Source organism: Stegastes partitus, unplaced genomic scaffold (assembly GCF_000690725.1).
Source record: "Stegastes partitus isolate 25-593 unplaced genomic scaffold, Stegastes_partitus-1.0.2 Scaffold766, whole genome shotgun sequence".
NCBI lineage: Eukaryota > Metazoa > Chordata > Actinopteri > Pomacentridae > Stegastes > Stegastes partitus.
In genome coordinates, this window is record NW_007578497.1 from 206,377 (window position 1) to 222,534 (window position 16,158).

At 41.6% G+C, this 16,158-nt stretch overlaps 2 protein-coding genes across 4 annotated transcripts; one reads left to right on the forward strand and one right to left on the reverse strand.

Annotated features, from left to right (window-relative positions):
- The first annotated feature begins 554 nt into the window (after window positions 1-554).
- d2hgdh (D-2-hydroxyglutarate dehydrogenase) lies at window positions 555-6,031 on the forward strand. 2 transcript variants are annotated; one of them, XM_008291874.1, is made up of 10 exons: window positions 555-709; window positions 2,095-2,452; window positions 2,546-2,603; window positions 2,688-2,827; window positions 2,943-3,136; window positions 3,237-3,405; window positions 3,527-3,670; window positions 3,753-3,895; window positions 4,922-5,087; window positions 5,207-6,031. In XM_008291874.1, exons 2-10 carry the CDS (start codon window positions 2,131-2,133, stop codon window positions 5,467-5,469), a joined length of 1,599 nt encoding a protein of 532 aa, XP_008290096.1. In that variant the 5' UTR covers window positions 555-709; window positions 2,095-2,130; the 3' UTR covers window positions 5,470-6,031. The 2 variants fall into 2 exon arrangements, with proteins under 2 accessions (XP_008290096.1, XP_008290094.1); XM_008291872.1 differs by having other exon boundaries at window positions 2,129-2,452.
- Window positions 6,032-6,180: 149 nt separating this feature from the next.
- On the reverse strand, window positions 6,181-15,744 carry acvr1l (activin A receptor, type 1 like). Of its 2 annotated transcripts, none has more exons than XM_008291875.1 (10): window positions 15,612-15,744; window positions 14,868-14,951; window positions 12,844-13,098; window positions 12,520-12,731; window positions 11,997-12,096; window positions 10,939-11,085; window positions 9,992-10,267; window positions 9,232-9,429; window positions 8,656-8,786; window positions 6,181-7,697 (listed from the first exon to the last, which is right to left on the reverse strand). In XM_008291875.1, the coding sequence occupies exons 2-10, from the start codon at window positions 14,938-14,940 to the stop codon at window positions 7,566-7,568; spliced, it is 1,524 nt and encodes a 507-aa protein (XP_008290097.1). In that variant the 5' UTR covers window positions 14,941-14,951; window positions 15,612-15,744; the 3' UTR covers window positions 6,181-7,565. The 2 variants fall into 2 exon arrangements, with proteins under 2 accessions (XP_008290097.1, XP_008290098.1); XM_008291876.1 differs by having other exon boundaries at window positions 15,608-15,744.
- Between the last annotated feature and the right edge of the window lie 414 nt (window positions 15,745-16,158).

The following is a 16,158-nucleotide window of genomic DNA, read 5'->3' on the forward strand; positions in this document are numbered from 1 at the left end:
GTCTACCGCATGTATCTGAGAGAATCATTTCAAATCTACATGTTAACATGGGTTGTTGGTCAACTTTTCAATATGATGTCTGTCTGTTGTTCTCTGTCATTTACAATACAATATACAAAAGTGTGCTTATTATGAATACCTCAAAATTAGAAAGTATAAATAATTAGGTTAAAAACAGATTTTTAAACATGTTTTTATTTTCTGATTTTAAAAAGAATCTAGTCAAGCAGCTGTAGACCAGTTGTAAACTGCATGTGCTCAGACATTGGCACATTTTGAGTTCATTTTTAAACCCAAGTCCCAATTTAATTACACAGATTTCAAGGGACGTGTGTCTGGGGAAAAAATAAATGTATGTCTGCAGACGTGTGCGACGGACCTGGTGGTAAATAGCTAAGAGTCTGTAATTAAGTATAATCACTCTAAATCTTAATTTGAAATAACTTCAATCATCATTGGCTGTTCAATGATAATAAAAGGTCCGCAGCTATTGGCTAACTCTGAAAGCTGACTTCTGATTGGTCCATTCTCCCCCCCGTGACCTTTCACCCCAGCTTCCTGCACTTGCTAACAGCTAGTTGTAAACATTGAAAATGCCATCTTAAAGCAGCGGAGTCGTCCTTGAACTTTGTGACAGACGTCGCACTGCGATATTACACAATAAAGACACGCGGACGGAGACATGCGGGCTGTTAAATGAGCGTTTGTGGTGAGTTAATGAACATATTTCTGTCTAATGTCTTCTCAATCTGTGTGCTAAACATGCTAGCTAGGCTAACTGAAGCTGCAGCTTCAGGTGCGGGTGCGACTCGTGAAATTAGTGAGTTGTTGTAAAAACAGCGACATATCTTAAGATGTTTGTTAGTGGTTTGTTAGATCGGTGCCTCGTTGCAGGAAAGCAGCTTGCAGAGAGAATAACGAAGCATTACGACTTTCTGAGTGTAGGAATAGCATCTAACATTGTAGCGTTATTAGGCAAAGCATGCAAATAGTTCGCTCTGAAGGATAAAAACAGTTGGTGAACAAGGTTTGTTCTTTCACTGCAGTGTCACAAAGGTACGATCCGGCAGGTAGATAAACATCTCATACCTCTTATGTCAATCATATCTCATTTTATAGCTGTTCCATTTTTAATATATTTACTGAGATACAACTGCAAGACTGTTCTCAGGCTTTCCTTTTTGTGTTGGCATCTCTGTGGGAGCACCGCATGTAAAGCTGTTACTGAATACAGTGAATTTATTACTTCAAAAACAACTATCTGATTTAATATGAAATACTCACAAACTTCAGTCAGGATTAAGAAAAATAAAAGTATTCAATATGTAGAAAAAAAAAATCAGGTTGCCATCATTGGATTGATGAAGTTTAGACACATAGAATAAAGTGTGTCTGTAGTTTGCTTTTCAACCTAATATTAATAAATGAAATAATTCTATATAACACTTTTCAAAGCAAGGTGTACAAACTGCTTTGACAGACAAAGCAAAAGCAGGATAGTCAGAAGGTAATGACAATAATCAAGAAAAAATTTTCAAACAAGAAGACATCAAATGCAAAAGGCAGTGTGTCAGTATTAGTGAAGTCACAGTTTTATAGCACTTTTAAAGTTAACGGACATGAAGCCAAAGTGCTTTCCAACAGAGATCATATTTCTATTATAAATTTCAATATTAAGGTTAAGACCCGACTTTATTATTTGTTGAGTAAATTTAACTGAGTCAGTTAAAGGTTTTGTTGATTGTGCAGAATTTTACTTTGAATTGAAACATAATGGTTTGGACTCAACAACTTCATTATATATAACGTAAAGTAACCTCTAACTTGAATGCTGGAGTTAAGAAGCTACTGTTTTTTTAGACTCTAATAAATTGCCTAAATAATTTAAAACTGTGATAAATACGGTTTCTCTAAACTCAGAGTCTGCTTTACTGTGGGGCAGTCATCTTAGATCAGAGCAGCTGTTTGCTAATGAACAAACACAAGCCACAAAGTTGGAATTTGTCTCACCTTCCACTTATCTAATTCCAACTCCACTACCACCTAAGTAAGATAAAAATATCTGACCTTTTTTAATCTACTTCTTTTCTTCAGCCTGCTTTGCCACTTCTGCATACGGTCTCTCCAGTCATGGCAGGAATTTTCCAGAGAACAGTGAGGCTGAGGGCAGCTCTGAGACATCTGTGCCCCCACAGCACCCTCACATGTGCAGCCAGACCTTCACCTGCAGACAGCCCATTTCTTGCCTGCGGCTCTGGGCAGTTTGTGGCCTCCACTCGTAAGCTGCACGCTGAGCCCAAGTCCTCCCCTGCTGCAGCCCCAGAGAGGCTGCCTTTTTCCAGAGTAACAGAGGAAGATTTGGCCTATTTCAGGAAAATCCTACCAGGCAGAACCATCACTGACCCTGATCTGGTTGAGTCCAGTAATGTGGACTGGCTCAGGACTGTGAAAGGTGAAGTCTAAAACTGTACTCAAGACATTTTGCTTGATGCATTTCATTACATGGATTTTCTGACGTTTATGTCCCGTTCTTCTGTTCCTGCAGGTTCTAGTGAAGTGCTGCTGAGACCTCAGACAACAGAGGAAGTGTCTCAAATTCTCCGGTAAAGAGCAAACAGTAGATAAACAGACACAATGTCTTTATCTGGTCCCAAAGCTGCTTAAGTTGTTTTGTTTTCCTCCTGCAGGTATTGTAACAGTCGTAACCTGGCGGTGAACCCTCAAGGAGGTAATACTGGGCTGGTCGGAGGCAGCGTGCCAGTTTATGATGAGATCATCCTCTCCACCTCTCTTATGAACAACATCCTCACCTTTGATAATATCTCTGGTATGTTTCATCCAAAACAAGTTGTCACTTCAAAAAAGGTTTTTAAAACATACTATTTTTTTTCTCCCAAATGCACATGCATCATCCTGCATTATTCCTTCACTCTTATTGTCAGGTATTCTCACCTGTCAGGCCGGTTGCGTCTTGGAGAACTTGTCCCTTTACCTGGAGGAGAGAGACTTCATCATGCCGCTGGATCTGGGAGCAAAAGGTAGCTGCCAGATTGGGGGTAACGTGGCAACTAATGCAGGTGGGCTCCGGCTGCTGCGATACGGCTCCTTACATGGGACTGTGCTGGGCCTGGAAGTGGTGAGTGGAGTAAATAAAACATGGACTCTGATGCCCATTAACAAATATTGTGTTACAACTATGGAAGATAAAGGGTTAATATTCATGTTTGTGTGTGTAGGTGCTGGCAGATGGACGGGTGCTGGACTGCTTGGCCACCCTGAGAAAAGATAATACAGGATATGACCTCAAACAGCTCTTCATCGGGTCAGAGGGAACGTTAGGCGTCATCACTGCGGTGTCCATCCTTTGTCCACGGAAACCCAAATCTGTTAATGTGGTTTTCCTGGGTACGATTTTATGTTTTCTTTTTCCCACATCTGTGAATGTAAATAAATAAATGATCCAGATCTAGATGAGACGAGCAGCTAAACTCTACAGTCCTTCAGTCATATGTGTGTTGGCTTGTAGGTTGCGAGACCTTCGAGCAGCTGCTGAAGACATTTCAGCTCTGCAGAGGCATGCTGGGAGAAATTCTGTCAGCCTTTGAGTTCCTGGACAGCGAATGTATGAGGCTGTTGAACACGCACCTCAAACTACCGAATCCCATCTCTGGTAAATAAACACATGCACACGTGTAATTACTGTATGAAACAACTAAACACACATGGACCAACCTGTTCCCTATATTCTACAGATTGCCCGTTCTACATCGTCATAGAAACATCTGGATCTGACCCGGAGCACGACTCGCAGAAACTTCACAACTTTCTAGAGGAGGCGATGACATCAACATTGGTTACTGATGGAACGGTAGCAACCGAGGAGTCCAAAATAAAGGTAAGTGGATGTTGTTGTTCCTTAACTTTTAAAGGATAAATCTGGTGATATTCTTGGATTTTCTTACGCTCAAAAATCGCATGTCACATGACAGGAACCCACAATATTTTATTTTTAATTGTGTGTGTAGCCAGAGCCTGTTATAGTTTGTGCCGCAGAGCTCCGTTGTTTTCCATGAAACTATTTAAAACAGACTCGTGAGCCACACTGATGCACTGGGTGACTTGTGTCTTCATTATAATGATTTCAAGACACTGTGGGCTATTTTGAGTCCATCCCACATACACCATCCAGCTGCTGTAAATACTGTCTGGAGCAGCAGAGAACCGCAGATGAAAATCATCCCCAACAACTGCAGGAGCTGCACAATCTCGTTTAGGTAGCATTTGCTTAAAAAAAAAAAAAAAAAAACAGGAAAGTTTAGTTGGCTTTGGAAATTATTTAGCCTTTTTTTTTAAATGTATTTACTTGTATTTACAACCATTTTTTAAAGATTTCCTTCTCCAGTAAGATCAAACATCCTTCAGGCTTCCCACCACACACAGGGAAGAGACATTGGAAAGTTTTGAGAGATGCTAACAGTGCTGCTTTTTGACCATAACAAAAAGAATATCATACCAGTCATATTCTTTTTAGGTATTCAGTCTCGTATGGTTTCTTAAATATTTGTAACTCTTGTGTAGGAGGGGTTTTTCCTGCATAAAGGAGTTTTTGGCGCCACCCAAAAAGGTTTCCACCAGAACCAAGGACACAGTGCCAGAATGATAAGAACTGAAAATTCAGCTTTTTTTAAATTCTACTTTTGTTAATTGCAGTTTAATTTACTCAAGCATATTAGACATTTTAGTTTCTATCATGGTCAGAAATAACAGGTACATGCATAGATTTCTGCAGAACAAGGTAACACAGACTCATTGCCTTTGCTCGAGGTGAAATGATCATCTTCCTTCTGAGCAAGGTAAAGCCCCAGTAGATACGTAGGCACAAACGATGATGCCGTCAACCTTTCCATTCCCACCTTTCCAGGCTCTGTGGTCGATGCGTGAACGTGTCACGGAGGCGCTGACTCATGATGGCTTCACCTACAAGTATGACATCTCCCTTCCGGTGGAGCGGATCTACCAGCTCGTGACGGACATGAGGCAGCACCTGGGGGACCGGGCCAAGAGCGTGGTGGGATACGGACACGTGGGTAAGACTGATTATAACAAAAGCTATGAAGAAAGTGTATCAGGAGATTTGATGTCATGGTACCTTTCAGCATCTTTCCATCTTCATCCGACCTCCGTCCCATCCCTCTCTGCCCTGCAGGTGACGGTAACCTCCACCTGAACATCACTTCTCCTGCTAAAGATCCTGCTCTTCTGGCTGCCATTGAGCCTTTTGTCTATGAATGGACAGCCGGCTGCCAGGGCAGCATCAGCGCAGAGCATGGACTGGGTCTGAAGAAGAGAAACTACATCTACTACAGTAAACCGAGCCAAGCTGTGGCCCTGATGGGTAACATCAAGGCCATGCTGGACCCCAAAGGCATCCTCAACCCATACAAGACTTTACCAGATAATCTGAAATGACTGAGGTAATGTATGTAGAGCTCCACTTCAGCTGAAACCTTATTGGCACATGGTTTGCGTGGCAGCTGATGCCCTTTCCTGGCACACCCTTTTTCACACATTTGCTACAGAGCTGCCGGCTTTGCACAAGACATGGAATTTGCCAAGCAAGCTGCAAACACCATGTGATGTCTGTTGTGTTTCCAAACCTTCAAGTAGTTTCATTTTTATTGTGCACAAAGCATTACTTTTAGGAGCTGATGAACTGAAGTTATGGTTTGAATATTGTTTGATCTACCTCTGCTAATTGTACTGACAAAGTATCCTTAGTCTGATGCAGTCCTTGTCCTATTTAATATTCAACAAGTTTCAGATTTTGCATTACGGATGCTTTGTAAAGCTCAAAACAGATTTTTCAGTGTTGAAGCAAAGTGAGCAATCATGACTGTCTTCTCTTTAGTGTGTCTACTAGTTGCCACTAGAGGGCAGACAGGGAATGACAGTGGGAGTAAAGAAATGTTTGGATGAACAGTGAAAGTTTTTGTGCATTTCTATGTATTAAAATAAATACTGAAGGCCACAACTTGTGACGAGTGGCCAGCTCTGTTTCTGTCACCATCCAGGCGATCTGCATTTAAATGGTTTGATTGGGAAACATTGTTTACTGCCAGCAAATTAAAGCATTTTAATTTGTAGACTAAAATCACATGCTGGCTAATCATTAGGCAAGAGTGCAGTAAATGTTTTATTACATATAAAAAAGACAAAGCAACATTTTTTTTTTCCCAAAACAAAGCCAGCATCTGTGAACAAATTCTTTTGTACACCTAGGCAACGTTTAAACCTAATCTTCAATGAAACAGATGAAGTTGAAGATGGAGTGGTTTGTTTTTTTCTCCATTATTCACACAACTTGTACAGTGTGGCATGACTGAAGACGACAGGAATAAATGGAGGCCCAGCTCGCTACAGAAAGAATTTACCTCCAGCATCTTAAAAAAAAAAAAAAACATCAGCTTTACCACAGACGAGTCCTTCTTGATTCCTCTCTACTGGCTCAGAAGAGTTTTTCCAAATCGGCCACAGTGAATATGTAAAGTACGCCGAGCGGAGAGGATCAGTTCACTTCATGTTCTTATTTTGAGATACAGACTAATTCCTTTCGGCAGATACTTTCTACACAAACGCGTCTGTAGTGTTTTATCCTGTTTTTTTTTCCCTCCATACAACAAACAAACAAACAAACTTAGTGGGAACAACTGTCCTACTCTTTTTCCACTATTTCTCAACAAATCATTTCCTATTCGATCCCATAATGACAACAAGGGTACAGAAAGTCCAGTAGAGTAAATGCCTATATATGTATACAGTCAGTTTCACGCACCATTGTACATCAGTCTTACATATCCTCAGTAGTGTGGTAACAGTGGAGATTCAATACATAAATATCATACTATTTTTAAAAAGATTTAAAAACAATTTTTGATTCTATTGGCTCTTCTCCTTTTGTTAGTGAACATATTGTGTTTTGTGGCGATAGTTGGCATGTTATAATAAAGCTAAATGAGTGAAATATTTTTGATTGTCTCTGAGCAGAATGCCACAACCGCATGCCAAACAAAAAAAAAAAAGAAACGCTGGCTGGAGACCACAAATTCAATTGCAAGAGACACTCAGTATGTAGTGTTTGGTGTGTGTGTGTGTGTAGGAAGGCCAAACCCAGAGCAGTCTTAAAGGGGCGTTAAAGCTTTGGGGATGGGGATACTACAATATGCCGTCCGTTCACACTCAGTAACAGTCCACAGTTCAGGTCAGTGGGAACACGCTGGCAAATGGTTTGTGTTCCGTCATAGCAAAGGCTGGCTTATTCAGACATGTCCAAACGTCTGTGTGGGCTTCAAGTCAAACAGAGGGATGTCAGTCGAAGGCAACCACAGAGAAAGGAAGAGAAAGTGAGAGAGCGAGAGAAGGATGAGGCTGGATGACACTTGAACGACTCTTTCCTCGAGTCCTCTGTCCGTCCCCCTACTTGCCCTCTCTCTTGTTAGAACAAACACCGGGCTCTTGTTAAGCCGATCCCTGACATCAGGCAGCTGCCTCTGGAGCTTTTCACCCTCTCACGACTCCTTGCCCTTCTCCAGAGAGCTGTGAATTTTGTCCAAGGTCTTCTTGATGCGCAGCGCCGTTAGCCTGGCAGAGGGGTTCTGGTACCAACACTCCTTCATCAGCTTCACCAGTGCAGAGAGAGTCTGAGGAAGGAAGAAACAGAACATAAAAGAAGAGTCATGCAGCGATGCACCCACTGTGAGAGGAAACTCCACAATCAATGAGAGCCTTCAGATGTAGAAGGCCATTCTGGGTGCTGGTGGTGTGCTGCTGTCTCACCAACACTGGTGTCAATCTCTCACCATGTTTATTTTACCTCATCTAACCTCCTGTCAGGCTCATACAAGTACACAAGAGGTGTCTCCAGTTTGTATCCCCATCATGTAAATATTTAAAGCAGGACTTGCCTTTTATTTAAATGTTCTAACTGTTCTCTGAAACGTCTTGTTTGACTAGTTTCCATATAAATCTAGTGCAAATTCTAACCAAATTTCAACAAAATTAGCACACAAAAAAGTTCTATTAATACACGTTTCCATCTACCACAGTTATGTGAACATTAGGAAGTGGTTGAAGTTGGAGGCACGACATTTTCAATCAGACAACAATCAACAATATGATGCAAGTATGATTGCAGTTCAAAAAGTCTCTTTCCAGTGCACTTTACGTCTTTTCCATCTCAGCCAAGCATAAAAATGATTTGATTATTTTTAGTGTTTCCATCAGAATGTTTTTTAATGTGCAAACTGAAAACGTTACTAAAAAAACTGGTCAATGGACGTCCACCTGTTGGCATTTTAAAAAACACACTCTTGTGATGATCAAATCAAGACATATAAAGTCCTGGTTGCCAACTCTTTTCACTTATGTCCTCCTGATATGAAGCATCAAAGTGAATCCTAATGGGCTCATAATGTGTCTCAGTCTGGAGCAGTTCAACTACGGTGACTTCCCCTTCTTACATCGTTTTGTTTAGATCATATTTTGATCTGATATTTGACATTTTGAAATAAACATGCTTCTGTATTGCTGTAGCACATTTTGGTTTTGCACAGTAAAGATTATTTGCGTGGATAAATGAAGTGAAAGTTTATTACTCACAGGATCAGAGAACCAACGATTAGGAATGAACGGCCTCTGCTGCTCCACACACACCACCTTCCTCATGTCCTCAAAGCTGGGGTCATTTGGCACCTGATCGTAAAACGGAGGTTTGTACTCTTCAACAATACCTGCAAAGTGAAATAGTGATGATAGAAATTAGTGAAAATGACAAGAGCAAAATAACATCCTTTATATATCTTTTATATATAAATATATATATATATATATACATATTTCTTTTCTATATACCCCCCATTCAGAAGCCCATTTTCATATTCTGTTTGCACTATTTCTTATATTTATATGTACTTTTTTTTTTCTCTCGTATATGTGTATCTCTGTTTAATGCTGCTACCAACGTGAATTTCTCCACTGTGAGATAAATAAAGGCATATCTTATCTTATCTTATCCTAACCACAGGACTTGACACCACAATGCATCAGTCAAGCTGATCGTTTCCCAAACAGCAGCAACAATGCTTTCATACCTCAGACAGGTATATCTGTGATATGACGTCACCATGTCACACTTGTGTTAGGTCAACAGCAATGCGCTACATGCAGGACACTCACCATTGCTGTATGTGCGTCTCGCTATCTCCCACAGCACCAGTCCAAAGGCCCATATGTCCACTCTCTTGTAGGCATCGAAGCAGTCTGTCTGAATGGTTTCGTCCAGCACTTCAGGTGCCATGTAGCGTTTGGTGCCAACCTTCGGATTGTTGCCCACATCTAGCAGGTTGTCTGCCTGGGAGTGGGTCACAGCCAGACCTGTAACATGCAGTCAGGCACAGTATTATAGCAGGACTTCAAAAAGATCCGTCCTAAAATAGAAATGGTGCCGCATACACGCGATTATGTGCCAGGTAAGAGGTTTGAAATGGACAGAAATGCGATGTAGTGGATCAATATGAGAGGTGAAAAGCACTGCAATCCCACATAAATAATGCAACTTTTAAAGCATCAAATTGACCTTGAGTACATTTGCACAGTGCATTTTTGTGATTCATGCTGTGCGCTTTTTTTTCCATCATTCATGATTTTGTTTGGGGAAAAATGTATTCATGACTAAACAAGACACTAAATATTACTAAAACTTTCAGACAAGACAAATGTAGATATCCTGTCCTTGATTTCATTACGGCATGTGAAGGTTTACGAGGTGTTAATGTTTAATTAACTGATGTTTGTGCAAGTCCTCTGAACAGGTAGCACTTGTGTTTAATATGGCTAAAGGTTGGCTGAAGCTCTGTTTTAAATAACTGAATGTCTAAAACCCAAGAACAAGCAGATAAATAGTTATAGGAGTCAAACTACTGGAAAAATGACTGACCAAGGTCTGCAATGCAGCAGCGCAGCTCCTTGGTCACCAGGATATTTTTGCTCTTCAGGTCTCGGTGTGCGATGGCCGGTTTCCCCTCTGTGCCAAAGATCTCTGCGTGCAGGTGCACAAGGCCACAGGCTATCGACGCCGCCATCGCCAAGCCCTCTGACGTCTCCACTGCTACTCGCTGCAAGTAGTCGTACAGCGAACCGTTTTCATGGTAGTGGGTGATGAGCCACAGCTGAGTGCTGGAGTTTCGAGAAGTCATGTCAGACGCCATGAACCCTGAGAGGAGAGTCAGGGGAGGCAGCAGAGAGAAAAGAACAGGTAGAAACAAAATGTAAGAGATCATCCAACTGTATAGAATTCATTCAGAGTTTAGTTAAGTTCTGTTTTGCTGAATAGCTTCCTAACATCTTGCAGTGGTGTTGCTTTTGTACTGTGTCTACTCTCTGTGTGTCGATTCCTTTTAAACATCAATGTAGGAAGCATTAAAGCACATTGAAGGAAGTTAAACGAATGGATTACTGGAAAACACACCTGTCTGATGTAGTTAATATGTTACAGTTGTGTCATTACAGTTTTGTAATTTTATTCTGGGGGGTCTGCTTGAATATGTTCACATGCTTCAACATTCAAAAATGTTGTCAAGCCAGCTGTTAGACATACGAGGAAAATGAGGAGTTTCAGGCATGTAAGAAGCAGATTTTCTGTGAGACAGAAAAACTCCCTTCAGGCATGTGCTGTTGGCTTTGTAAGTCTGCAGACCTTTGGCTGGAGAATACATTTATGGAAGGAGAAAATCCTTCAAAAGCAGAATTTCAGACTCTTAAAGAAATTCAATGCACGTGTATTTGGTGGTCAGACAATTTAATCAAAGAAGTTGTTTTAATGTTTAGCTTCTTTCTTCTTTACACTTGCACAGACAGATCGAGCATTTAGTGCAACCGACTCACCCAGTATGTTTTCGTGTCTCAGCAGCACTGTATTGTAGATCTCCGTCTCCCTGAACCAGGACTTCTCATCTCTTGATGAGAAAATTTTCACAGCCACGTTCTCCCCCTGCCACTGGCCTCGCCACACCTCTCCATACCGTCCCTTGCCTAAAAAAATACCACAAATAAACGAGTGATAAGAAATGAAGCACGAAGTCAGAGAAGAAAATATAGATACACATATTTGGATAGGGTAATTGCTGTCTGAATATTAAAGTCTGAGAAGCACTTTTTAGGCCATTTTCAGTCCATTCTATGACTGTATTTATACAGCAGCTGGAAAAACTGTGAGTCTGATTTGTCTGACACTGATCTGATGTTTCCACATCCACAGCACAACGCTGCATTCTTCCAATTCCAAACTAGTACAAACTGTACTGTAAAGTACTGCAGTACAAAACAGGATCCCAAGACATGTGGCCTACATACTTTTATTTGAACGCTGAAATTGAAATTTGTCAGCGTTTCCATGACATTGAGTAAACTTACATCAACAACAACAGACGTGTCACAATTTTCAACGTGGTCAAGAAGACACAAGACTGGATAGAAAAGGGAACTTGTGACTTGTGGTTGAACAGTTTCTTTAGGTAAGTCAAAAAGAATCCGACCTCCTGTTATTACCTGTACATCATCTGACATCTCTGTCAGATTGGTATCTTAAAACTGGTTACAGCCAAGAGTGGATCTGCACAGTCATCCAAAAAATGTACAGTCAACTGAAACTGAGCATGAAGGACTACAGTCTGCATGTGACTTAGTGAGACAGTTCACTGCTTACTGTTGGGAAACTGGCCAATAACTAAACAGACTGTCTTCTCTCCTGGTTATAATGATAATAACTGACAACAATATGCTTTCTGTGCAATTAAGATGCTCTCTCGGCTACTTCTGGGTTAATATTTTTGTACTTTTTTCACATATCATTTGTGACATGAGTTTCCTCAGAAAGACACTCATCACATCAGTCAGTCAGAGATATGAATCTGCCCTACACATGGCCTGTGTGCTACACTTACCTACACACTCCATCAGACTAATTTGCCTGGCCACAGTTCTCTGGACGAGGAAGGGAAGACCTGAACCACTGCCTGATGTGCACGAGTGATCCAACAGGTCCTGGACACAGAGACAGATATAATTTTAGCTGTGTATGCAACAATCTGCAAAAGGAGCACAGTTATCCACGCACCACATGTAGGTGGAATGCATTGAGAGAGATTCCCCTGGGATGAAAACATTGTGCACTTTTAAAAAATGTGCTTTGGAGTCAGCATACAGCTTTTTGTTCAAGTAAAAATCTTTTCTTGTATAAACATTTAGGACATATAATGGTTCAAATAACTGCATTTTATGTCTCCTCCACAACTTGGAATCATTCCAGCAAACCTTTAATGAAAGCACCACGCTGGTAAATTGTCAAAGGGACAAATACCCCACCACTACAGATGTACACACTGTTAAGGCTGGAAGTAGAGATGGCATTCATTCTGCTGTGAATCCCTTTTCATGGTTTCAACAGGAAACTCTGTTCATTCATACCGCTAAAGTGCTGTCTCCCACATTGGAGGTGATGAGTCCGTCTATGGCTCCCTGCTCGGTGTCAAACTCCTGCAGCCTCTGCAGACGGCCGTGGTGCAGCCTCCTGCAGGCCAGCACTGACACGACAGACAGCAGAGCCAGAACCACCACAGGGCCCAGTACAAAGAGAGCTAATGTCTCCACACGATACCGAACCGGCTCATTTTCTGGGGCTGTGGGCAAAAGTGCAGAGTGAGGAAAGAGACAAATAGGTTAGTAAAACGCCTGAGCTACAGACTATTCATCTCTTTGCTGACAAGAAGCCTGTTATGAGCTGCTATCAACCTGATGGAAGCAGAGTCATCAGAGAGCTCCTGGTGGTGTTGCTGTTGCATCTGTCCTGGGCGCAGCAGAGGATGGCCTGGTGGAAGGATGGAGCTGTGGAGCACATTAGACGGATTTTCTCCGGCCCTTTCAGGCAGCCGCGTTCAAACACAACCCCGCTGCTGCCAACTTTGACAGAAGAGAAGCACTGGGTACCATGGCACTGCGTGGACTGGAGGCATTTGGGGCCGTCACATAGACACAGCAACTGTCCATCTGTGAAAGACAGTTTGTGAGCACACCATACACTCTGTGAATGTATATAAGGCTGCACGCCAACAGAAGCACGTCTGTCTCACCAACTTTCTCGCTCACACTCAAACGAGCGAGCTGACCATCTGGCACAACATAACTGTGAATTCACACTAAAAGACAGACAGTGGGCACTGTAGTCACCCTCTAGCAGTCATCCCCAGGAGGTGGACACCAACTATGACCAAATGATGTCTGCAGTAGCAACAAATGAGCATGATCACAAGATGAATTTTCCACTTTTCCTCTTTATCCATTTCAGCAAAATGAGCGTGGTTAATAATTCAAACACAGCTCACAGTCAAATGGCAATTGATTATCAGTTTTTTTTCTCCACTATTAATACGTAACACATTTGTAACAAGAAATTATGGCTCAATACAATTTTTCCAAACAGTCAAAGGCAGTGCATTGCTCAATTCTTAAACACAGGATACCATGTCTCTTAAAAAAAATAAATAAAAATCACAATGCAGCACTATTGTTATTCCTTTGCCAGTGCAACCACAGAAGACACACAAATTCAGTTCAGTTCATATTTGCAAGGATGGAAATATCAAATGTTTTATTTCTGATGGTTAATCCTAAAAAAATGCTTCAGAGCTATAGGTTGTACCTGTTGATAATAACAGGTCAGGGTTTTGTCTGGCTCAGAAAGGGCCTTTGATGGAGGACAACAAACAAATCTGGATCTGTGTTAATTTATTTGACAAAAAGTCTTGGATTAAAAGAAAAAAAAGTCTATTATGTTCAAGAAACTCAGAGGAAGAACCTTAGTTAGAAAATGTAGTTGTTATTTGTCATCCTAATTCTGATCAATTTGATGGTGGTGATTGGTGTTTGCTACAACCGATGTGGAGGTTTCTTCTGTAAAAGAAAAAAAACTTGGCCTATGTACTGTATTTATCTTGTTACCTAACCCAGGTTTTACAACTCAGCAAGCCTGTTATTTACAGCAGGCCGTGGATGTGCTGGAGTCAGTCTGAGAGTTGGAGGGAAAAAGTAAGCAGAAACCAATTTAGTTATAATTGTGTAAACACCATTTTGTTTCCTGCTCTAATTACTTGTTTCCATTGGCTGACTGTTGATGTGGTACAGCGAGGAGCTGCACAAATGCCATTGATTAGTTTAGTAGTTGTTGTTTTCATGCCAAAATATGAAACATTTGGGAGTTCCAGCTTCTCAGATGTGACAGGCTGCTACTGTGACGGGCTTACATGATGGTAAATTGAATATTTTTGTGCTTTGGGCAATAAAAATACATTTAAAACACTCCACCATACATTGTACATACAAGTTATTCTTTGTTTTCTGATATTTTAAAGACTAATTCATTAGTTGATTAACAAAATAATTTCCAAATCTGAGTTAGTTGCAGCCCCACATTGTTTACATGTGGGGTAAGCTTAATTAATTTCTATCAGATGTTTTGCTTGAACTTCAGACTAGGTCGCTTCTGAAGATCAAACTGTTTATCATCATCTAAATAACAAATGTTTCGTCATCTGCATGCACTTCAAACTTCTCCTCAGCTTCAACTCTTTGCTCCAGGTCCTGGCATGGTGTTGTTTCCTACTATATGTAGTACTGTCCCGCTAACAAGTGAAGTGTTGTCAGGAAAATACAGTATGTTGAGTTGAGCCATTGTGCTAGAGTACACAGCAAGAACAGACAACAGGTTAAGATGCATCACACTGCACAACAACAAATAGAGACACAACTGAGTGGAGTACCTGAGCCCTCAGCTGATGTCCGCAGAGCCTGCAGCAAGAGCAGCAGAAGGACGTGGACACTGCAAAGACCCATGTTTCAGTGCACTGGCAGAGGGAGGGGAGGAAGGGAGAGGAGCCAGAGAGAGTTCAGATGAGTACACTCTTGCAAAGTGGATAATTTGATCCTGCCAAGGCTTCAGACAGAAATGGAATAACAAATTATAACGGCTAAATGAGTTTTCTATTTGTCTTTGAAAGGCTCACCTAAATTATTATCATGGATTCAACTGCAGTCGTTTCACCTCCAAATGTGTGTAATGTCTTTATCATAACATATTAAATTCATGTAGGTAGTTTTTAAGTTGTTACTTATTGCTTTAAAGACGGTATTTAATCTACTGTACATGTTCCTCTGCAGGCTAACAATGAAAACAAATAATACAGTTCTCGATGGGAAGCTAGCACCTGAAATTTCAATGTCACAGCCTCTGCTATTGAGGTAAAGTCTGCGAACAAGCCGAGCTACCACCGACTCCTTCGAGGTAAATCTCACAGACTGGAGGCCTGCATGTTTGCTGTAGCTAACAGGCCATTAACAAGCGGGTTTATTGGCCGTTCACAGCCGCCTCGGAGGCGCCAGTCAGACAGGCGGCTGCCCGATGCCGCTGCCACCGCTGTTAGCGCTACGAGCTAAGCTAGCCGGACAGCACAAAGCGCAGCCGGGCGAGGACTGGCGAAAGTCAGCGATGAAATACACCCACCTACCTGGCACACTCGAGGCACGGCTTCTAACTCATTCTGCGAAGTTTGTGTATCCGTATGTGGGGTTTAAACACGTGTATCTGCGTGGTTTGCGGTGTTAGAAGCGCCGAGAGCAGGACCACAGCCCAGCCCACCCACTGGCTGTTTTCCCTTCCAGCCACGCATGACGTCACCAAAACATTAGCACCGCGGTGCATTGTGGGGCGGAGGAGTCCTCCAACAGGTTGTAAACTCACCAGAGCACCAGTGGCATGAATGTGAACATCCAGAGAGGAATAACATCGCTCATGTTTATATGACAGTTTAGTAAAAGCAAAACATTAGTGGTTTCCTCAGCGGTTACTCAACTTCATGTTTTCCCCAAAGTCTTTCCTCTCTGCTACAGTGAATTACTGCAGGACCATGTAAGCAAAGCCTCTAATAATAAGCAGTGGGAATATATTTAAGATGTAAGTATTTACGCACAGTGTTGAGGCACTTGTTCCTTGCCTGAGTATCTTAATCTTATGCCACTTTATACTTCAATAGCTGCATGTAGAAGGAAATATTG

Excerpts from the sequence above, each read along its gene's own strand:
- acvr1l (XM_008291875.1), bottom strand. The coding sequence starts at position 14,940 with ATGGGTCTTTGCAGTGTCCACGTCCTTCTGCTGCTCTTGCTGCAGGCT. Across the intron at positions 11,086-11,996 it reads TAGTCTGATGGAGTGTGTAG|GCAAGGGACGGTATGGAGAG; the intron begins GTAAGTGTAGCA and ends GTATTTTTTTAG. Across the intron at positions 8,787-9,231 it reads GAGACGCACATACAGCAATG|GTATTGTTGAAGAGTACAAA; the intron begins GTGAGTGTCCTG and ends TTCACTTTGCAG.
- d2hgdh (XM_008291872.1), top strand. Across the intron at positions 3,671-3,752 it reads ACTACCGAATCCCATCTCTG|ATTGCCCGTTCTACATCGTC; the intron begins GTAAATAAACAC and ends TATATTCTACAG. Across the intron at positions 5,088-5,206 it reads GGTGGGATACGGACACGTGG|GTGACGGTAACCTCCACCTG; the intron begins GTAAGACTGATT and ends TCTGCCCTGCAG.